This window comes from Tenrec ecaudatus, chromosome 14 (genome assembly GCF_050624435.1).
Source record: "Tenrec ecaudatus isolate mTenEca1 chromosome 14, mTenEca1.hap1, whole genome shotgun sequence".
Classification (NCBI taxonomy): domain Eukaryota; kingdom Metazoa; phylum Chordata; class Mammalia; order Afrosoricida; family Tenrecidae; genus Tenrec; species Tenrec ecaudatus.
This window is the reverse complement of record NC_134543.1, coordinates 44,973,566-44,997,140: the sequence shown is the minus strand read 5'-3', so window position 1 is coordinate 44,997,140 and position 23,575 is coordinate 44,973,566. Positions and strand designations below refer to the sequence as shown.

General features: G+C 43.9%; 1 protein-coding gene across 2 annotated transcripts; it reads right to left on the bottom strand.

The window, feature by feature from the left end:
* Positions 1–8,794: 8,794 nt before the first annotated feature.
* DHRS7 (dehydrogenase/reductase 7) lies at positions 8,795–22,892 on the bottom strand. Of its 2 annotated transcripts, none has more exons than XM_075531218.1 (7): positions 22,683–22,892; positions 18,622–18,774; positions 15,865–15,971; positions 15,007–15,246; positions 12,932–13,051; positions 11,565–11,780; positions 8,795–9,280 (listed from the first exon to the last, which is right to left on the bottom strand). In XM_075531218.1, exons 1-7 carry the CDS (start codon positions 22,804–22,806, stop codon positions 9,233–9,235), a joined length of 1,008 nt encoding a protein of 335 aa, XP_075387333.1. In that variant the 5' UTR covers positions 22,807–22,892; the 3' UTR covers positions 8,795–9,232. The 2 variants fall into 2 exon arrangements, with proteins under 2 accessions (XP_075387333.1, XP_075387334.1); XM_075531219.1 differs by lacking the exon at positions 22,683–22,892 and adding an exon at positions 22,451–22,587.
* Positions 22,893–23,575: the final 683 nt, after the last annotated feature.

Sequence of the window (23,575 nt, the reverse complement as noted above, 5' to 3'; positions counted from 1 at the left end):
AGAGCTCTTATCTGTACCAATGTAAAGGCTCTGGTCTAGCCATATATGTAAGCTAGAACTGGGGTCATGATAGTGGGGGGGGGAGCATTAAAGGACTAGAGGAATGTTTGTTTCATTGGTGCTATACTGCACCCTGGCATCCCTTCCTTGTGACCCTTCTGTGAGGGGATGGCCAATTGTCTACAGATGAGCTTTGGGTCTCCCCTCTGGCTCCCAATGATTGTTTTGGGTCTTCTGTGCCTTGGCAGCTTTGAGCAGGAGTGTCATCCTCGTGGTTTGGTGGGCCATGATATAGTTCTCTCTCTTTCTCCCTCTTAGTTTGCTCCCATGTGGTCTGGGCAGACTGGCCACTCTCCCTGGGGCTGTGTTTTCAGTGCTGGCCTTTGTAGTGCATTCTTCTGGGGAAGGGGATTGATGTAGCTGGGATTGGGGCCAGTCCACAGATTTTTATGTTAGTTTGCTGCTTCATGCTGGTATGTTGCTTCCAAGGCTTAGTGTACCAGGTTGAGGTCTGGTCCCTCTCTCCCTTTCCTATGGAGACATAAACAATACCCTCCCTGTGGATGGGCTGGTGCCCCCATTCCCCCACTACCCAGGTCCTCTTTGTCTTTTCCCCTCCATTTTAGTTGGCTGTCATATATATCCCTGGGTTGGTTTGACCCCTGCCAGAGTGCCTGACCTCACCCTGGGAATTTATGCATTTATTAACTTTTATCCTATACCCATTTTCCTTTTTAAGTTTACCTCAGTGGACTCATTGTACTTGATATGCTTCATGCGTTCATCACTGCTTTTTTAAAATTATCTAGATATAGCAATTTTTATTGCTCCATACATCTGCTGATGGACACGGGTGGTTTCCAACTTGTGGCTACGGTGAAACATGCTGCAAGGAATATGACTTAAGTACCTTATATTTTGAAATTGACTACTTGAGTGATCTGTCTTAGAGGAAGTATCGTCAGAATGCTCCTTAGAGGCGAGCACACCAGGGTTTCTTCTCATGTACTTTAGGCAGGTAACGAGAAGAAACCAGCACCTCCTGGACAAACATGATCTCAGCAGCTAGGTCTGCGCAGAGAACAAAGGAGGAGAAAGAGCTTCTTTATTTTCTGACCAAGGCCTATAGATATATTTAGGGGCATGCAAGTCCCCCTAATTACAAGTAATCCCGTATGTCACAGGAAGGGCTGTACCATAGGCAATACCTCATCACTGCTTTTAAGGGATGCATAGTACTCCACTGTATGTATGTACCAGAGTTTTTAAATCCATTCATCCATTGATGGAAACGTAGGTTGTTTATAAGCCTGCAATTGTCAACTGCGGCTGCCATAATCATTGGAGTGCCGGGTCTGGCTGTGTGGTCTGTTTCCTACCTCTTCTGGATATATGCCCAGTATGGAGATTGCTGGGTCATGTGGCAGCTCCATTTCCATAACAGCTGTACATACCTGCAGGTCCACAAGCAGTGGATGAGCATTCCTATCTCACTGAACACCTTCAAACACTTGTTGCTTCCTGATCTTGAATTGGGCTATCTGTGAGGGTGTTGGGTGGTATCTCATAGTTGTGTTAATTTGAATTTTCCTTACGCAAATGATCGGGAACATTTTCACATATGTTTATTGGCCATTTGGATGTCTGCCCCTGTGAAACTTATATTCAGGTCTTTTGCCCACCTCCTCGATGGGCTATTATTATTATTATAGGCTAGCAGAGTATTTTAGATTTTAGTGAAAATAAGACCTTTCTCTGATGTGTCATTGCTAAAGATGTTTTCCCAGTCTGTGGTGAATTCCGTCTCTTGGTGAATTTTTTCAATGTACACAGGTGTTTTATCTTCAGTATATCACATTTGTCAATTTGTGCTTCCTCTGTGTGTCCTTCCCTCTTTCCAATAGCCTATGTATTCCCTGCGCCAAAGTTCTTGGATTTGCCCCAATACCCTCATTAATGGTCCTAATAGTTAGGGTTTTACCTTGAGGTCTGTGATCCACCTTGAGTTCATTCTCAAGGTCTGTGACTCACCTTGAGTGAAGTAAGGGTCTTGATTAATTTTTCTGCATGTAGATATCCATTTTTTCCAGCACCACTTATTGAAGAGGGCATCTGCTTCTCATTTGTAATTTTGGGGGCCCTTATCAAAGATCAGTTGTCTGTATGTTGATGATTACATATCTGAGTTTTCAGTACTTTTCCATTGGCCTGAATAGCTGTCATTATACGAGTACCGTGCTGTTTTGACCACTCTGTATAATTGGTGCTAAAGTCAGGTAAAGCAAGCTCTCAGACTTCGTCCTTTTTGAGGAGTTCTCTGCTAATTCTGGGTTTCTTCCCTCTCCATATGAAGTTGGCAGTCAGTTTTTCCAGTTATTTGAAGAAAGATGTTGGTATTTGTATCGGTATAGTGTTAAACTTACATAGAGCCTTGGGCAAAACTGACATCTTTACCATATTAAGCCTTCCGATTCAGGAGCATGGGATATGCTTCCATTTGGGAAGGCCACTCTTGATTTCCTGTAATAGTGTTTAATAGTTTTCCTCATGCAAATCTTTTGGGTTTTGGGTTAGGTATATCCCTAGTTATTTCCATTTGTTCTTGGCTATTATGAAGGGAACTACCGTTTTGATCTCCTCTTCTGTGGTCTTGTCTGATGCATACAACAGTCCTATAGACTTGTTTATTGATCTTGTATCCTGCCACCGTGCTTTATTCCTCTATCACTTCCAACACTCCTTTTGTGGAGCTTTTGGGATTTTCCATATATAAAATCATATCATCTGCGAATAACGAGTTTCACATTGTCTTAATATGGATGAATAACTTTGATTTCTTTCCTTTGCCTTATGTTGTTAGCTAAGACCTCTAGTAAAATGTTAAAGCTTGTATTACATTGAGAAATGTTCCTTTCATTCCCATCTTCTTGAGTAACTTAAAAAAATCATTTTATTGGGGGCTCACACAACTCTTATCACAATCCATACATACATCAATTGTGTAAAGCACATTTCTACATTAGTTACCCTCATCATTCTCAAAACATTTGCTCTCCACTTAAGCCCCTGGCATCAGCTCCTCATGTTTTCCTCCTCCCTCCCCACTCCTTCATGAACCCTTGATAATTTATAAATTATTTTTCTTACACTGTACAAAGTCTCCCTTCACCCACTTTTCTGTTGTCCGTCCCCCAGGTAGAAGGTTATATATGGACCCCACCCCACTCTCCATCCACCCTCCCAATATCACCTCTCACCACTGGTCCTGAAGGGATCATCCATCCTGGATTCCCTGGGTTTCCAGTTCCTATCTGTACTAGTGTACATCCTCTGGTTAGCCATATTTGTAAGGTAGAATTGGGTTGATGATAGAGGTGGGAGTGGGGGGAGGAAGCATTTAGAAACTAGAGGAAAGTTGTATGTTTCATCATTGCTACATTGCACCCTCGCTCATCTCCTCCACGCAACCCTTCTGTAAGGGGATGTCCAGTTACCTAAAGATGGTCTTTGGGTCCCCACTCTGCACTCCCCCTCATTCACAATGATATGAATTTTTGTTCTTTGATGCCTGATACCTCATCCCTTGAACACCTTGTGACCACACGGACTGGTGTGCTTCTTCCATGTGGGCTTTGTTGCTTCTGAGCTAGATGGCCACTTATTTACCGTCAAGCCTTTAAGACCTCAGATGCTATATCTTTGATAGCCACACACCATTAGCTTTCCCCACCACATTTGCTTATACACCCATTTGTCTTCAGCAATCATGTCGGGAAGGTGAGCATCATAGAATGCCAATTTAATAGAACAAAGTATTCTTGCATTGAGGGAGAACTTGAGTGGAGGCTCAATGTCCATCTGCTACCTTAATACTGAATATATATATATATGCATAAATCTATTTCCCCATCCTCATAAATATATTTACATATGTACATGCCTTAGCTAGACTTCTATAAATGCCCTTTGCCTCCTAGCTCTTTCCTTTATTCCTCTAACTTTCCTCTTGTCCCACTATCATGCTCAGTCTTCATTTGGGTTTCAGTAATTCCTCTTGGTTACATTACCCTTGATCACACCCTACCAGGCCTCCTACACCCTCCTCACCACCGATTTGGATCACTTGTTCCTCCCTTATCCCTGGGTTTGTTAACACCACTTCCTTTCCCTCCCCCCTCCCCCTCTCCTATGTCTCACCAGAGCTGTTGGTCCCGTTGTTTTCTCCTCCAGATTGTTCATCCAGCGTATCTCATTTAGACAGACCTATGGAGATAATAACATGCACAAAAACAAGACAGAACAAAACTAAGCAACAAAAGAAAACAAAACAACAACAAAAAGCCAATGACAAAACCAAACCAAAAAAAAAAATCACAACATAAAAGGAAAGCTTGTAGTTAGTTAATGGACTGTTTGTTGGCTTTTAGTAGTGTTTCTGGTTGAGTCTGATGGGGTGCCAAGCCCTGGCCCCAAAGTTATTTTTGATATTTCCTGGGGACTTCCTTGCTGTTCCCCTTGCTGTTCTGTTGCACAACCTTAGTGTTTTGCCTCGGTGTGGCGGGATCAGATCAGGTGTAATTCCCACACAGTGTCTCCATTGTTGTCCCCTGTAGAGCTGTGGGTCAGTGAGGGATGTCGTGTCTCATAGTGGGGCCGGCCATGTGGTCTTCGCTGTGGATTGGTTGCTCTGAGCAGGAGTATCATGCCCAAAACTTGGTGGGCTAGGATGTGCTCCTGTGCTCCTTTCTCTTCCTCCCCTTCATTTGCTCCTGTGCTCTGATCAGACATGTCCCTCTCCCTGAGCTGCAGCTTCAGTGCTGTCCTCTGAAATAAATTCTTCTGGGGAGAGGGGCTTCTTGAGTATCTTAAACAGGAATGGGTGTTGGATGTTGTCAAATTCTTTATCCACATCTATTGATAATATCTTGTGGTGCTTATCCTTTTTCATGGCAATGTGCCAAATATTGTGGATGGACTTTGGGATCTTGAATCATCCCTGCATCCCTGGAATGAATCCCAGCTGGTAATGGTGAATTATTCATATTATATGCTTTTGTACTTTATTGGCCAATATCTTATTAAAGGATTTTTGCATTGATGTTCATTAGAGATAGCGGTCTGTAGTTCTTGATTCTTGTGGGATCTACGCCCACTTCATGTATCAGTCTTACTAGCTTCATAAAAAGGGTTCGGGTGTTTGACGTCTTTTTCTATGCTCTGGAAGAGTTTGTGTAGTACTGTCAATTTTCCCTGAATGCTTGGTCAGTTTCTGTGAAGCTGTCTGGCCCAGGGAATTTTTTGTTGGTAATCCCTTGATAACCTTGTCTATTTCTTCTATCACTATGGGTCTGTTGAGGTTCTTGCTGCCCTTTGGGGTTAATCTAGGGAAGGATTGTTTTTCCAAGTATTTGTCTATGTCCTCCAAGTTGTTGAATTCATTGGAGTACAGGCCTTCATAGTACTGTGTAGCCTTTTCATTGGTCCCTTGTCCCTGGGTTTGGTGGCTCCCCTCCCCCTTCCCCCCACCTCCTCCTCTCCCTTGTCTCCCCCGACTTGCCAGTCCCATTTTTTTTCTCCTCAGGATAGTTTATCCTGCCTATTTTATATAGACATGAAAAAAAGGGGAAAAAATAGCCTATGAATAGTTCCAGGTCTGACTGCTACCTTTATGAATGCTTTCTGATCAAGTCTCTTGGTGTGCCAAGTCTGAAGTATAATTTCCTCAGTAAAATTCCTCAGGGATTTTGTTGCTTTGCTCCCTTTACTGCTGTGTTGCACTCCCTTTGTGTTACACCCTGGTGTGTGTGTGTGTGTGTCGGTGTCAGACCGGGCACAATTCCCACTGTTACTGGTGCTGCCCTCTGTAGTGTTGTGGGTTAGTAAGAGAACTTCATGTCTCCTTGTAAGGCCGACCCTACAGTCCTCTGTGTTTTGGCTGCTCCGAGCGATAAATGTCGTCCTCAAAGCTCAGTAGGCAAAGTTGCTGTCCTTTCTCTACAGGTATCTTTTGCTCTTAGTGTGCTCCTGTGTGGTCTGGGCAGACCTGCCACTCCCCATGGGGTGTTCGCTGCTTTAAAAAAAATATTGCCATTTGCTTAGCATATTTTCCTCCAGCCTTTAATGTTCAGCCTATTTTTGTCTGCAAGCTTGAGATGTGTCTCTTGTAGGCAGCAGATCAATGGGTTGTAGCCCACTAGTCTGTGTTTTTATGAGATAGTTCAGTCCATTGATACTGAGTTTATTACATCCATCTGTGGACTCTGTGATGTCATCTCATACCTTTTCTGTTGGGTGGTTTTCTACTTCCCTTATCAGTGCATTGTACATGTGTGTGGTTCATTCTTGTCTTTTCACCGTTAAGCCAATGCTATCTTGGGGGCTGTTTTCAATGTGTTGGCCTTGGGTGGAGTTAACTCTATGTGGTGGTCTCTTATTTGTGCTCAGTGAGTGTTATTGTTCTGCCCATACTGGGTCAGCAAGGATTTTTTGTGGACCTGGGTTTCTTTTAATGTATTCTTTGAGCTTTTCCTTGTCTAGGAAGACTCTTACTTCTCCTTCTAGCTTGATAATTTGGCTGGGTAGAGTATTCTTAGGTTTGCATTATTTTCTTTCAGCTTTTGGAATGTTACTCCCCTCTGTCCTCTTCTTCATGGTCTCCACTGATAGGTTGAGCATATTCTTATTTGGGAAGTTTATAGGTGTTTGCCTTTTTTCTCCTAGGTGATCTTATGGTTTATCTCCTTTTCCTCAAATTTGGATAGTTTAACTAGTATATGTGTTGGCAAATCCTTATTGGGATTCAGTCTAGATGGTGTTCTTTCAGATTTCTGAATGGTTGCCTGATTTTCATTCATTAACCTGGGGAAGTTTTCCTTTAAGAGTCCCCTGGCTATTTTTTCTGTTGACTTCTTTGTTGTGCCTTGTTCTGGTAGTCCAATTATTCTAATGTTGTTCCTATGCATAACATCAGACATCGTTCTGTTTTCTTCAGGTTGTTTATCTGATTATCTTGTCTTTCCTGTTTGTTGAAGCCTGTATGGTTATCCTTCAGGTCACTGGTATGGTTCTCTGCTTCTTCTAATCTGTTGGTAAAGTCTGAATTTGTTATTTGCTTTTATTACCTCATCCCTTAACGCTTGTATTTTTCCTTTGGTATGTGGCTTTTATTTCCTCTATCATTTCATCCTTTTTCGATATTGCTTCCCTCATATCCTGTATGAGTCCAAGCAGCATTCTGAAGATACCTTTCTGTGGCAGATCATTGTCTGCTTCTTCTATAAATGAAATTAAGTTCAGGACTTCTTCTAACATTGCATTTTATTTCTCCCTTCTAGGTAAGGTTGTTGAGCCAAGTTGCTATCTGCATGTTGTTTTGGAGGAACTTGGCACCATCTTCCCGGGAGTCAAAGATCCCTGGGCTCTCTTTGTGGGAGGTTAGTAGGAATGCTTCCGCAAGCTGCCCATAGCCAACTGCCCAGGGGGACGGGAGGGCGCATGTTGTGGCTATGTCCCACTGGGATTTACCTCTCACCCTAGCTTATCAGGATTGTTTGGAGGGAGGGTTGGATGTCCCTGTCATTAGGCTCCACGGTCACACTGAGTTAATTCAAGCACCACTCAGGTATCTATAGGAGTCTATTTGAGGCTATGAAATCTGTCCACAGATGCACAGGTGATGGTCTGAAGTGGTGGCCTGGGCATGGGGCACAAGGTGCAAGGGAGCAGGGCGGCATTGGGGGTCTGTCCATGGCTAGAGCCACTGCAGATGGGGGAGGGGAGTAGGACCCAGCCTCAGCTGTCAGCTTAGCATACAGCTCTGAGTGTGGGCAGCAGGGGGAAGGGAAGGAGAATGTGGGTCGTGGAGATGGGATCCACCAGTAGGCAGAGGGAGGGCCCCAGTTCGTTTAGGGTCTCAACAATGGCTGCATGAGCCTCCACTTAGCAGATGGCGAGCTTAGGACAGCAGCCAGGGTGCTGGTGGATGATCAGTGGTGGTCACCATAGTGGGATCCACAGCAGTGCAGGCCAGAGCAGTACCTGCACCAGGCCATGGGTCCCTGGGACTCCACGGGGTGTGGAAGTTGGCTCCCCATTCAGGGAAGCACTCTGGGTTGTTGCAGGAATTAACGGACAGCCTCAGATCCCCTACTGGACCTCCCGATCTTCCCATTCACCGATCTCCACAGACTTCCAATTCAAGCTGCCTACTTGGTCACTGTCTTGCCACAAGTCAGCGACTTTGTTCTTTCCCTGCATAGCATAAAGCTGACCTCCAACTTATCCAACAACTAATTTACCATGATTTTGTGGATGTTACTTTGGCTCCTGCTAAACTTTGAATTTCTTGTAGATAAGAATCATGTTTGTGCCAAGTTCACTTACAAAAAGAATATTTAGAAACTGATTGTGGTAGTAGTTGTATATTCTACTTGACCTAATTGAAATATACTGATAAATGTATTAAATTCCAACTAATAATAAAAAAGAATCATGTTTGTCTTTTGTCACAGCTTTCTTGAAAGTAGATATTCAAGAAATATCGATGATTTCCTATTGGGGCCTGTGGATGCTTTCTATTGCAAGGTGGTAAAAGTCAAAGGAAAATATTATAATAACTATAATGTTCAGAAGTTATCAATAGTCCTGAGCAGGGTTTCATACTGGCTTTACCCCTTATTCACTGTGTGACCTTATGGAAGTAACACCTGATTGCTGTAGGGTCTCTTCCTCCATCTGTAAATGTGTTTGGAGGAATGGATGAATCAAGTAATACAAAGCACACTAGTACAGAAAATAGAGATAACAGGTGTTTAATAAATGCTGGTTTTTATGATTCCTATTTACATTTCAAATTACAGTCATTTGTGAACCTATCTACTCTTCCAAGACTTTGTATGCATCTAGGGGTAGGACCATTTCTGACTGTGCATGGCCCACCACTCTGCCTTCTGAGAAATAGTTCATACACTTAGGTTAAATACATTACTGTAATGCTTTTGTTAGTATTTTGCAAACCTTGACTTTCAGAATCTATACTACAGTACTTAAAAATACTCTTTATCTAAGAATATGTGTTATTTTATTGTAAGATTCATAGTAATCCATCATCTATTATGTTGAAAGAAGTTACATCTATTAAAAATCAAAACCATAAATTAGCCTTAAGTGCATAAGATTGTTATTTTTGTGTTTTCCATCTCTATCCAGGAGCTTGAAAAATCCAAATGTTCCTTCAATTGTGCTTTTTCTTCAAGGATGTAAAATATGAGGAGTCTGCATCCTGTAACAGAATGGGAGACATGAAACAGTTCCCTCCTTATATTTACTTCAGTTTTGACAATTCCTTGTTTGTAGGAACTATGTCTCTATGATTCAAAGCGAAGAATGTTTACAAAACCTGGGGAGATGCGTAAGTTAGAATAAAAATCACAACCAAAACACTACACTTAACAAAAAATTATCTAATTCTAACTTATTCTACAGTAGTAAGTACTATGTAGCATCTGCCCATGCCATTTCTTACATGAAGAATTCTCTATTATTATTCTGGAACAGTACAAAATAATACCTACAACAGATTAATTGTGTAATAAATTCAATTTTGTTAAAATTAAAAACTCACTGTCATTGAGTTGATTCTGACTTTTGACAACCCTATATGACAGATTAGAATTGCCACTGTGGGTTTCCAATAGGAGCAGAAATCCTCATCTCTCTCCTATGAAGCAGCTAGTGGTTTTGATCTGCTTTTGCAATTAGCAGCCCAACTCGTAACCCACTAAGTCACCAGGATGTCACAATTCCAAAGAATAAGTCAGAGTATTTTGAATTAAAATATTTGATGGGTAATTCTAAAATGATTTGTGAACTTTCCATCTATCATTTAATGAAGAAAGCAAGCCAAACTGATAATCCCTAAAATAATAATTTACCATTTATAAGAATTTGCTCTAAGTAAGGGGACCGGGGAGGAAGGAGCCTGGTAAACAGGATTCAGTATAGCTTAGTGTTTTTCAATCCTAAAAATTGTAGAACTAAATTCTGTCAGCTCAGTCCCACTCATGGCAAGCCCACGTGTGTCAAGGTGGAACTGTTCTTAGTTAGTGTGTTATTCAGAAGTAGGTAACAGGCACTTCTGCATCAACTCAAACCGCCCAGTTAATGCCTGAGCACATTAACCATTTGCCCCAGCTAGGAACTCAACAACTACTAGAGTGGGACAGAAAATCCCCAGCTGCTGGTCCCACTTGTACCTCTGAAACAATGATTTTTTTAATGCCTTCTCTGTCACACTTAAGTCTTTGAATTCCACTAAGTGCTACCATCAAACCCAGGATTAGAAAGAAAATAAAAACATGAGTTTTAACAGTAAGCATATCGTAATAGTACACATGATTTTTATAATTCATCTATAGCTATGTGATATACACATATACACAATCAATGAAAGAAATAACAATAAAAGCCATCAGCAACAAGACATGTTCTTTGTATAATGATAGCCATAAATTTTAGCTTAACATTTTCTGTGCTGCTTACACATTCCAGTCTTCTGCTGGTTATAATTATCTCAGAAATCTTAATATATAATTCATATTCCCTGTTTGCTGTAAGAATGAGCACTAAAAGAATAAATATTCGTCACATTTTCCTGGACATGGACAGAGGGGAATCTTAAGATGTGCAGAGAACTTTAGGAAGGAGGTCAGAGAGGGAAGCAGGACTGGCCAGTGTACATGTATCTACTGCACATGACACTATAGTAAATGCTTTGATGGGCAAAGTTGGGGCTGAAGGACACATGGTCCAGAAAGAAGCAGAGGGAAGGCCCAGTATCACCCTGAGGAGTTGACGCCTGCACTAAGACTTGCAGGATGGACAGGAGTTTGAGAGTGGAGAAGCAATGGACCAAAGCATTTGGAACATAAGAATACACCGTCATAGGCTAGAACTGAAGAAGTCAGGCATAGGCAACACCAGCAGTAAGAGATGAGTGTGCGAAGAACCCTTGACTAAAGAGGCTATCTCCTTCAATTCTAAATAGCTCTGATGAAAATCTAAGAAACATTGTTCCACGTACTCAATGAGCAAATTATGTACAAATATTAGTCAAACAATAAAAAATAACCTCACTGCTATCAAGTCAATGCTGATTCAAAGCAAACTACTAGGACAGGGTAGAACTGCCCCTGAGTTTAGAGACTGTTACTGCTAACAGGAGTAGAAAGTCCCACTCCTTCTCCCACAGAGCATCTGGTGGTTTCGAACTGCTGACAGTAGATCACAGCCCAACGTGTAACCCCTACACCACGAGGTCAATTAGTAAGTGTAGAAGAAATGTCAGTCAATCTTTGATTTGGTTTTATCTTCTAAAAAGCTTTTTTCTAAAGCCAGTCATAATTTATAGCAAATCAACAGAGAAGCTAAGGGATATATATATATTTTAATATATATCATGTGGTTGGCAGAGGAGTAGTAAGAAACGTTTTTCAAACACTAGCAAAGTTTGTACTTTTCTGCAGAATCGACACGTATTATTTTAAAAACATGTAAATTGGTCTTACCACGCCACTCTTAAAATTCTCTATTCTTCTTTTTCCTAATTTGCAGCTTAGCCACCCAGTAAAGGTTGGCATATACTGGCCCAAGTATGCCAGGAACAAAAAGGGGTGATCGGAGATCCAGACTTCTTTCAAATCATTAGCCATAGAGATTAAAATCAACTGGGCACAACGACTGGTTGCCATCTTGAAGGACTGGTCTCCAGCATTACCTAAAGGCTTAGAAAATGAACAGATTATAGAGTGAATGCTGAGTAGTTATAGACACGATCCCAAAGGCCTTTTAATGATGTGACTCCTTTCGCGGGGCCTCCTGCCCCATAGCGAGGCCCCACTGGTACTAGTGGTGGCTTCCACACCTTGTAACAGACAAAAAAACCCCAAAAACCTAGCAGATACCATAACTCTTATAAGCTAAGCTTCTGCAGGTAAGTAAAACATGAAGGCTCTTAACTTTTGATTAGAACTACATCATCTTAATGAGCTGAGTGATAATGATATGTTAATAAAATTTTAAGCAAATTATAAATACACACATTTAGCAAATGAAATCTCATAAAATATGGGCCCACGGGGAAGAAGTGGAGAAAGAATATAAAAGAGGTTTCTCGGCAGTGAAAATGTCTGTTACTGCTACGCTTATTAACCAGCTTTCCTTCTTCAAATCAATAAACCAAGGCACAGAGAGGGAGTAACTCATCTGTGTTCACACAGGCCCTATGGTACAACTAGGACAGGTTTCCAAGTCTCTCCCTTCCAATTGGGTGCATTTTCAACTTTATCGGAGAGCCTCCAGAGAAAATAAGACAATATATATCTAGGACAGTTTATATACAAGCATATACATATTTATGCCTAGTAAAAATAAATCTTTGTAGTCCTGGGGGAGGGGGAGGGCAGGGGGGTGTTACTGAGTTATACTGTATTCTTCTTTGTGAGACACTTGCTATCCATTTATTAGATCACAGTGCGTAATCCGTGAGCCAAGGGGTGCTCAGGCTTCAGCAAGCCTAACCTAAAGTAATCACAATTCAGCAAAGCTTTCTTGAACCTCCTTCAATAGAATCCCTCTAAATGTCCCAGTGAGATTTGATAGATCAAAACTAAGCTACTTGACCTCTTCCAATGTTGCTGTGTGTGAATTGTCAGAAACTGGGTTTCTTAAGTGTTGATAACTCGCATGAGACTAGATGACATATAAGGTAGCAAGTTCGTTAGCCTTGGTTAAAACTGGATGGCAAAGCATTCAGCTAAGCTAATGTCTTAGTTTTATCGCTAAGCAGCTCTAGCATGAACTAAGATGCTGTAATACATCACCAATATGTATCTATTAAAAGCATTCATATTATTTCTCAAGCAGAAATCTTTACCTTCAGGTCTTCAGTTAAGGCATTCTTCACAATATTTGACTGCACAGGTCCTGGGTAAATGCTAGAAATTATTATACCAGGGTATGCAGCAAGTTCAATGCGGAGGCTATTGAAAAAACCCTACAGGCAAAAAAACAAAATACCTAATAAGAATTAAAAAAAAATAACATTAAAGGCAGACCTTGTTTTTCTTTTATAGGCTTAAAATTACTTCAACCTTTTATGTAGGACAATAGCAACATATTTATTAAAATATAGGTTTGAGAGGGCCTGCCTAAAAGACAGACAATAGAATTATACAAGAGCATTAGGCATTTTAAACCTAAAAACTGTGGGCAATTGAGACCAGACCTTCGCAGCTACCCCTGCATCTGACTGACTCACAAACCCTTTGGCCATGCGGGTCCTCACATCAGTGGTTCTGCTGGTCGATAAGCACTGGAGCGTCTGATGTACACTCCGCAAACCAGACCCCACGGCCCCACTCCAAAAGGGCTGTGTGCATGTTCTCCCTGGAGTATGGGTTTCCCCAATTCCCTACAGTCTAGAGTGAGGTAGGGGTCTGAAGTGCCAACGATAGGGGTGAGGAGGAGCAGGAAGGATCAGCAGAGATGCTCAACAAGAATTCCATTTTTTGGCGATGTATTTTAACAGACTGCTTTCGTGTCACCCAACATTCTGGATTGAATTGTGCTCCCCCCTCCCCCACGCAAAATGCCGCTGTAAATCCTCACCCCATACTTGTAGTTTTAATGCCATTTAGGGGTGGCTTTCCTCTGTCAATGAGGCAGTATCGGGGTAGGGTATGTCTTAAACTACTCTCCTTTGAGATATGATAGAGATTAAAGAGGCAAATAAGGGGATTGGAGAGGGGAGAAGGTAAACCCCATGCTATATGAAGATGGTCCAAGAGCTATGGAATAGGACCTCCCCTGAGCCACAGAGAGAAAGCCGCCTCCAACAGCCGGTGCCCTGTGTTCGGACTTCTAGCTTCCTAAATAATGCGAGACTAAATCTCTGTTGGTTACAGCCACCCAGGCGTGGTATTTCTGTGTAGCAGTCTTAGGTAACTAAGCTATCAAACCTTCTTCTTTTGGAGGGAGTTGGGGGGCAGGTGATAAGATAATAGAGGACTAGATGGAAATATGACTGCCTATGGAACGGCTATGGTAAAAATCAGCTAGACCTTTACAAACTAAAGACATTGGTCATGTCATCATTTGATTAAGATCATTAAATCAGTAAGTAGGCAACAGGCCTTCTGCTTCCCCTCATCTCTTTCCCTAAATCAGGGGATTGTTCCAGACTTCATGGTTGCTATTAGGATGGGCTAACTGGAAAAGCCTAAACATCTCACCCAAAGCACATTCAGATACCAGCCTCCCATGCTGCTACAGGGCACATGGCCTTCCAAGAGGGTGCATGCTGTCAGAGCCTAACCCAGTGCCTGGCTGGAAGACCAACCAACCAACCTACCAAGCCAAAAAACCCTCTGTACCTGAATGAGGAATCCTCATACCTTTAACTTTCTGCCAGTTTATAGCAAAAGGTGAGGGGTCCATGTAAGCCAACCTTTTCAGTATTAAAAGTGCCCCTTGTTTGAAATCTCATCTAGTACAGTGTGTAAAATCTCCAATGATCGGTTCACTTTATACTTATCTGGGAAGCCAGAAAGAGGATACATACTGCTCACGGAGAAGGGGGAAAATCCTCCTCATCTTCACTTTCTGATCCTGTAAAACCTAATGAATGTCTCAACCTTCTAGGTCGCCATGAAGATGTAGTGAGCAGTATGGTCCCATGGAGGGTGACAATGTGTACAAAGATCTTCTCATCTTTCTGTCCTCATGATCCTCTGCAGTGCATGTCCCAGTGTATGTGCTCAAGACATGCTTCCTGAATAAGTCAGAGGTATGTGTGGCTCAAGTCTTTCATAGCATGTTTTGGGGGTACCCTTTACCAAAGGTCTGTCTCCCCCAGTCACTGCCCAATTTCAATGGCCTAATGCAATGAGAACTGTACACTTAATAAGAGATGTTTAGGTGAGTTATAGCAGAGCTGAGTTTGAGCCTTACCCGAAGAGCATGCTTGCTACCACAATACCCACTGGCAAGGGGTGCAGCTATCAAACCTGCGATGCTGTTGATAGTGAAAATCTTGCCTTGCTTCCTCTCGATCATGTGAGACAGAACACATTTTGTCAAGGACACCGTCCCTAGATAGTTAAGCACCATGAGCTCTCTGTAGACATCCAGGCTGGTGTCCATGAACAATGAACGTTGGGATCGTCCACCATTGTTGACCAGAATGTCAATCTAGTTAAATAAAATTAGAAAAGGGGCATATCAGGGTCTAACTTGAAGAACCAACAGAACAATGGTTTTGTTTCAGAAGTCATACATGTGAACAAAACAAGAATCAGCAAAGCACTATGGACTTAAATCTCCATGTTAAATGACTTCCTGCAAGGTAATTAATATTATAAAAATCAAAGCCACAGTGAACTTTTTGCATCCTCTGCTCTAATAGTGGAACCCTGGTGGCATGGTGGTTATGCATTGAGCTGGGGACCGGGCGGTTCAAAGCCACCAGCTGCTCCCGAGGAGAAAGGGCTTTCTATTCCCGTAAACAGTCTCAGAAAGAAACCCACAGGGGCAGTTCTACCCTCTCCAACCAGGTCCCTGGGAGTAAGCATCGACTCAATGGCATGACTTTTGGTCTTTGTTTTACGCAGAGAAATTTGTACTTTTTAAGATAGGGAAAGCTCTTTGGGCCTAAAGCCATAAAAATCAGAGATAAGGAGGCCCAACTCACGGGCCAGTTCTCACTGCCTGAATCCCTTTTGCTTAAAGTCCATTAATGAAACCAACACAGATGGGGATCTCTTTTGCAGATACATCAAAGCAAAACCTTACCAACTCAATACAACTTACTTTACCAAACTCCTGGAGAACAGCCTTGGTAGCCGCTTCATGGGAATTTATGTCGGTCAGGTCAAGGGGCAAAACGAGTACATCTTTTCCTTTTAAATTGCCATTTTCTAAACAACAACAAAAAACCCTTAAAAATTAGTGTGGGGATCATGTCATTGTTCACTCAAGCCCCTTGATCCATGCATTGTTATTTAACAAGAATATTTCACTACAGAGATTGGTAGAAGCCCTGGTAGCACCCTTGAGGCCTGGAGTTGAATTTACCCTATGGCTACATTACGGACCCATCTATAAGGGGAACAGTAACACTAGAGTGTGCACAGGCCTCAGAACCACTGATCATTTCAGATTAAAAGGGCAACGTTCATAAGGGCTAGGAAAGAAGGCAGAAAGGACATGGAAAACCTAGGGCAGGAGGGAAGAAGTGATGGTGCATTGTGGGGATCACAATCAATAAACATAAAATAAAAAGTTATAAAAAAAGAATTGGCAACTAACTCTCAATTCTGAATGATCCTGAGGAAGAGTTTCTCTGTGATGCAGAAGAGGACTGGTGATTATATAGCAACAGCAGATCAGACAAAATGCTGACGGGGCCACCTCATTTCAACTTGAAACAGACACAGCAGAAAGTAAGCTTCTCCTACAAGCTAAACAATGCGAGTACTTTACAACAATTTCTTTCAAAGTACATTTTGTTTTGTGGCCAACTCACAAAGATTAGCTGCTACTTTACAAACTTTAAAATGCTTAAAATCCGTCTGAAGCTCAGAGTCTGACAGCTAAATGACATGCACAAGGTTCCCTGCAGACGTTAAGATTCCAGGAGGCAAATTAAAAACACAATCCTGGAATTTATAAGTCAAAAGATAGGTAGTTGGCTGTAACTGGACCCTTTTTACTTCTGCTTAAATTATAACTAATTTTCTTTGCCTTCAACTATGAAATACAACAAGTAATATGCCATAAAAAAATCAAGGAAACGAGAAAAATACAAGGGAAGTATAAAGGCTTTATTCTAGGGGTCTGAGAAAAAGGAAATGTATCCAGAGACATGAAAAAGTGTGCACCTATGACCTCACCGGTGAAAGGCTCCAGCTAAGTGAGGCTCATATAATTCATCTACTTTGGGCCGGGGGTGGGGTTGGAGGAGGGGGACGGACGGACTTGCAAGTCATAGCAGGGCAGAGCAATGCCCACAAGAAGTGGCCCAGTTCAGTGACACAAAAGGCCTTTGAAAGTGTAACATGAAAGAGGCTGTGTGGCCTTGCGGAGAGACAGTATGGCGACTCTCATCTTGGGGTGGCTAGCTTGAGCAGCAAAGTTAAAGAGTGCAAAATGGAAGATGCGTGGACATAAATGACCAAAAATAATCGGCTGAAAATTTACAAATGATCTGTTTTGGTACCAAATGACCCGTGACAAACAGTTACACATTACTTAAGGCTACTTCCAATGTGAACATAACAACAACACACACACATCAGTGCTATTGCCCTATTTGTGAAAATGAAGGCTATATTAAATCCATTTATAATTTTTATTGTATCATCCCAATTTAGCTTTTTTTCCTTTATATATTACAGATCTTTTTACACATACTTTATCGATATCTTTTTCATATACACAAATCCATACTGGTTTTTAGCTATTTAGTTACATCAGCATGGATTCTTTCTAGTTCCTGCCATAGTTATGGTCATGTGTCAACTTGGCTGGCAGAGAGGGAAAGAGGCAATTTGGCAGTTATCTAGACTGAAAGACAGACGCCATGAGGTGACGAATGTGATCGGTTAATGAGCTGTAAGAGGATGAGGGTGGGATGCAGCAACTTTCCTCAGGACATCGCCCTGGTTGGATGTCAGGGGAACCTCCCTGGGATGTGGTCAGCATCACTTTGTCTATTAGGCCACATAAATGGAAAGAGACACCAAAGAGAGGAGGGACCCAGCTACCACCACCAAGGCAAAAGAGCAGTCGTGGTGGAATGCATAAACTCAACAAATACCAACTCACTGCCATCAAGTCGGTGCTGACTGACTCACAGTGATCCCACAGGACAGTCAAACTGTGCTTGTGAGGCTCCAAGACTGTAGCTCCTTTTGAGAGGAGATGCGTCTTTCACTCCACGGTGTTTCAAACTGCTGGCCTTGCAGCCAGCAGCCCGACAAGTAACCACTACACCGCCAGGACACCATTCTTTAGATCGGGGTTCCCTATGATGAGAACCTGCTGGAGCCTGGGAAAGATTGGTGTCAAGACACAGGGAGAGCCCTAAGGAGTGCTGAGCTCACAGATGCGGAAAAGAAGTCTCTTCTAGAGGTGACCAAGAAAGAAAAGCTGGCACCCTGAATTCGGGTTTCGAGTCTCCTAAACTGTGAGAGAATGAAAAGTTCTGTCTGCTAAGGCCATGACTTAGGGTCTCCCTTTGACAGCTGCACCAGACAGCTAAGACAATGCCAGGCAGAAGAACCATGCTGCTCTCTTTCTCTCAGACAAGAAGGTATCCAATCTCTAATATTAAGAACCAGTCCAATATGGTAGAAAGGCAACTGAACAAGAGAAGAAAAAAGAACCGCTAGTTGGGAGAACAAACGAGCTTTGGGGCCAAAGCACTTGAAGCGTTAAGAGCTGGGAAGTTTTCTGCGAAGGAAAACCCCACTCTTTCTCCTAAAATTCCCCAAACTGTATTTCAGTTTGGATTCTGATGACGTAGGATTTCTTTCTAGGAAGCACCGTGGTTATTTTGTTACTTACCGAGGCATTTTTGTTTGACCCTTTCCAGTTCGTCCACTCTTCTGGCTGACAGTACAAGAGAAACTCCTAGTTTAGACAGCTGGTACGCCAGCTCCTCGCCAATTCCACTGGATGCCCCAGTCACCCACACCACCATATCAGTCAGCTCCCATTCTGTGGAGAAAGGAGTGGAGGCTGAAGTGAGAAATGTTCCTGCTACCTCCCCTCACAGGACAGGGCATCATGCTGCCTCACTCTTGTGCTCACGCCACTCTGCACTCAATCGAGCAGGCCAGCATTCCTAGAGAAGGGGACACCCAGAACAGGACCCAGGATTCCATGTGCAGAGCAGGCAACAGTTACGTTGCTTCCTTGGTCCCCCAGAAGGCAGGCCTGGGCCATGATGGCTTAGTCACTGTTATGTCTCCAGTGACCAGCACACATGGCAAGTGATCAGAAGCCATCTGTTATTGTTCGCAGCTGTTGCTGCAGAAACATCTACAGATGCAGCCAGGCTAGTCTAATCTTGTCTGACAGCCACTTCACAGTGCACTCAGATGGGGTGGCTGTCAGCTGAACCTTGCATTCTCCTCACACATGCTTCTCTGCCAGGATTCCTTACCCTGGACTTGTGCCCTGACATTTCACCATGTGGAATACACGTTTGAAAATACCAGTGATTTCTCTAAGGGACACTCCACACTAAACCAAACCTGTTGCCACTGAGTCAATTCCACCTGATGGGACCCAGAAGTCACAAAGTGGAACTGCCCCAAGGTTTGGTTACCCGGCCTTTCTTCTGAGATGCCACTGGATGGGTCTGGACGGCCAACTCTTGATTAGAAGCTCATTGCAAACTACTTGTGCTACCCGGGGACCTATGAGGCTACACAAGAGGCCGGAAATGGCGATTACCTCCAGAGAAAAACCATACTGGGTGGTTAGGAACCAGGGGGGGAGAAATGTTTTCACTGTAGATCCTTTTGCTCTTTGAAAGTGTTTTAATATGTGCTAGCGATATTTTAAAATGATAAAAGGTTAAAAACTATAAGAAGGATTTTTTAACCTTGATAGAGCTGACCTAGCTTTCTGGCCTACCACCATCTTCACTGAAGCTTGCTCCATCCTTTCCCCAACAACTCAACAGTTTCCTCTAACTGCCGCCCCACGAAGTCTCAATACCAGTCATACTAAGTATCTGTTTGTGTACTGTACATTAAGTCAAAAGTTAAATTAAAACTTAAGAGCTATTATCAATTAACTATCTGAATCCCCTGAGTACCTTTCAGTGTAATTAATTTACCTAAATATATTAGAAAGTATTAAATTACATACACAAATGAGGAATTTCTATACTCAAAGCCAAACTCACTGCCGCTGAGTCAATTCTGACTCAGGCTTACCCTACAGCACAGGGTAGAACTACCCTCATGGGTTTCAAGAATGTAACACTTTACAGGAGTAGAAAACCTTCTTCTCTCAGAGTGGCTAGTGGTTTTGAACTGCTGACCTTGAGATTAGCAGTACAATGTGTATCCCACTAGGGCTCCTAGCAATTTCTTTCTCTTTTTTTAGGGGAGAGCGTGAACAGGTCTAAAATAATATTCATTATCAAGAGAAAGTTAAAAGTTAAGAAACTGCTCTAAAATAATACCACCACTGTGATAAAAAAAAATTCATCTTCAAGCTTATAAAATGAGACTAATCACTGAAAAATTCTTTTCAAGGATCTTAACTTTTAACTTGTGCTTGATATGAGAATCTAACTTACCGTAACTACCTGGCAGACAGCGCAATAGTCACTGAGATTTTGTCAGACTTTTCAACACGTGACATAAGTGATGACGATTGAATGACAGTTGTAGGATTAAGTCATGAAGCATAAACTCTTCTTCATCCTTAAAGTCCAATTCAACACAAAAGCACTGAGGGTACAAACGGACTGCATCCACAAGGTCACAAGAGGCAGCCCAGTCCACCTGCAGAGCTGATTTCTAGAAGGCAAAATCCAGGCAGAAAAAGATGGCCATAGTTGGCTACCATTGATCTATGTTGTGTTTCTTCCACAAACTCATCAATATCAATCCTGCTCATGTATGTGGAATCCAAGAAAACCCAAAGGGGAAATCAAACGAAATACTAAGAAATACGATTTTGTCAGGTATCACTGGGTTTTTGAGAGGCCACCAAAGTCACAGTCCCCAGAATGAATTTTTGCCTCCTTAAAAGTATAATCTAAGAGCCCTGGTGATATAGGGGCTACCTGTGGGGTTGCTAATCTCAAGGGCTGCAGTTCAAAACCACCAGCCGCTCCTCAGGAGGAAGATGAGGTTTTCTACTCCCTTAAAGAATTACAATCTCAGAAACTCTCAGGGGCAGTTCTACCTTTTCTATAGCAGTGGTTCTCAACCTTCTTAATGCTGCGACCCTTTCATACAGTTCCTCATGTTGTGGTGACCCCCCCCCAACCATAAAATTATTTTCGTTGCTACTTCATAACTGTCATTTGGCTACTATTATGAATCAGGGGACCCCTGTGAAAGGGTCGTTCAACCCCCAAAGGGTCACCACCCACAGGTTGAGAACAGCAGTTCTATAAGGTCTCTAGGAATCAGCATGGACTCCATGACAGTGAGTTTTGTTTGTTTGTTTGTAAGCATAATCAGTCCCAGTTCCCTCCCCTTTCTTCAGCATCCCACACCCCCACCTTCAGCTCCCACATTTTCATTTAGAAAGGATCATCAATCTTCTGAACTACAAGTTAGCACATTCGGCAAACCTCATATGCTTTGAGTACTTGCACAACAAAACACTTAGTCCTGAGGGAATCACTCCCCTCCCTGGCCTTTCCCACCCAGTAAACCCTATGCCTGGGTAGATCATTTAATTGGAGCACCAGTTTCCCTAAAAAATAAGGTGAATCATGCCTACTTTGTAAGGCAGTTGTAAAACTACCAGAGGGTGTGTGTGTTAAGCACAGAGCTCACTAGCTAGCACATAAGCTACGTTTATTTTTTTCTTGATTTTGTTTCATTGACATATTATTCACATATCATACAATTCAATGGTTTAATCATATTAAAATAGAGTTGTGCAGTCATCACCACAATCAATTTTAAAACATTTTCTTCTTTGTACTCATTATTAGCTCTCCATTTCCCCTCAACCTCCCTTGCCCTAAGAAATTAATCTAGTTACTGTCCGTATTGATTTACCTATTCTAGATTGCATATACAGAAAAACATGCCAAAAAGAACCCCTTAACAATACCAAGATAAAAGAAAAACTTCAATTGAAAAGAAAGCAAAAGATATTTTAAAAGAACAAATGATAATATGTTCAATTTTAACCTACCTACACCTGCGTTCATGCAACATCCCAAAACAAACCATACTGACTGCCACAGAGCGGCTCTCTCCGCGCGGTGACCCCAGAGGGCAGGCAGAGCCGCCCCATTAGAGACTCTAACTCTTCACTCGAGTAGAAAGCCTGTCTTGCTCCGCGGAGCCTCGTGGTCAGCAGCGCAACTCGTGATCACCACGGCGCCTCTAACGCAAGGGAGGCCTGTGGAAAATGACGCTCAGACCCAATCTCCTTGCCAAGGAGTCGATTCCCGCCCAGGCCAGGCACCGAAAGACGCGGAACCGGCCCCCATCCCTTTGGTTGGCCGGTAAGCAGCTCACTGCGGGCAAAACGCACCCCGCTCGCCCCACCGTGTGAAACCCCAGTGCAGGGAGCTGCGTGACGCAAGAGTCCCAGGTCTGGTTTCAAAACTCCGGGAGATGAGAAGTGGGCGGTAAACAGCTCCCGCTCCCCTCAGTCACACGGGGGAAGAGCGCGCTTCCACTACCGTTTGGCGACGCGGCGGTCCCCAGTGCTTGCCATCTTCCGCTCAGCAAGGAAGCGAACAGGGGGCAGCGCGGTGCCTCCTCAGCCCCGTCCCACCGCTCCCACAGGCTCCCGCCCGGCGGTTCCAGGCACCCGGGGCGGGGGGCGGGGGCGGGGGCGGCGCAGCCAGCGAGGTCCGGCCGCTCGGCTCTAGGCCGCTCCCCCGGAGCCGCGGGGCCGTGGCGGGCCCTCACCTGGACGTCGCCCCTGCCACTCGGCCCACATGAGGCTCAGGTCGCCGTCCGCCCGCACGAAGCGCAGCAGCTGCACCAGGAGCAGAAGCAGCGCGCACAGCGCGAGCCACGACTCCCAGCACATGGCGGCGGTGCTCGCGCAGTTCCGCCCGCCGACCGGGCGACCGCAGCCTCGACGCTGCCCTCCCGCTCCCTGCGGGCGGGTGGGCGCAGCGCGCCGCGGCTCCGCCCAGAGTGCGGGCGGGCAGGCGGGGCGGGGAGGGGCGGAAGGCGGGGCGGGGCAGGCGGGGCGGGGTGGGGCAGGGCGGGGTAGGCGGGGCGAGGCGAGCAGGAGGGGTGGGCGGGGCGGAGTGGGGCGGGGCGGGCGGAGTGGGGCGGGGCGGGGCGGGGTAGGCGGGGCGAGGCGAGCAGGCGGGGTGGGCGGGGCTGGCGGGCGGAGTGGGGCGGGGCGGGCGGAGTGGGGCGGGGCGGGCAGGCGGGGCGCTGGAAGCCCTCTGAAGGCCCAGGCCCCCCAGAGGTGGGCAACCCGCGCGGCCACGCAGGCAGGGAATTTGGGTCTGGTGGGAACAGACGACTTAGCAAGGGGCGCCTAATCGAGAAGGGCGGTGGGTTTGTTTGTTCCTCGCTGTCATCCGGGAGTTTCGATCGGAACAAGAGCATGCATGACTTAATTATTTAGCCATATTTGGGACTTTCAGAAAGTTCTTGGAGAAATTCCATTATTTCTCAATTGCATTTTCTCATGAGCTTTTGAAGTTGATGCTGACCCAGTGACCCTATAGGACAAGGGAGAACTGCCCGACCGACCCCGCCGTGAGTTTCTGAGACTGCATTTCTTTAAGGGAGTAGAAAGCCCTGTCCTCCCTTAGAGAGGCTGGTCATTTTTGAACCTC

Excerpts from the sequence above, each read along its gene's own strand:
- DHRS7 (XM_075531218.1), bottom strand. The coding sequence starts at position 22,806 with ATGTGCTGGGAGTCGTGGCTCGCGCTGTGCGCGCTGCTTCTGCTCCTG. Across the intron at positions 15,247-15,864 it reads TTCTCCAGGAGTTTGGTAAA|ATTGACATTCTGGTCAACAA; the intron begins GTAAGTTGTATT and ends TTATTTAACTAG. Across the intron at positions 11,781-12,931 it reads CCTTAACTGAAGACCTGAAG|CCTTTAGGTAATGCTGGAGA; the intron begins GTAAAGATTTCT and ends TCATTTTCTAAG.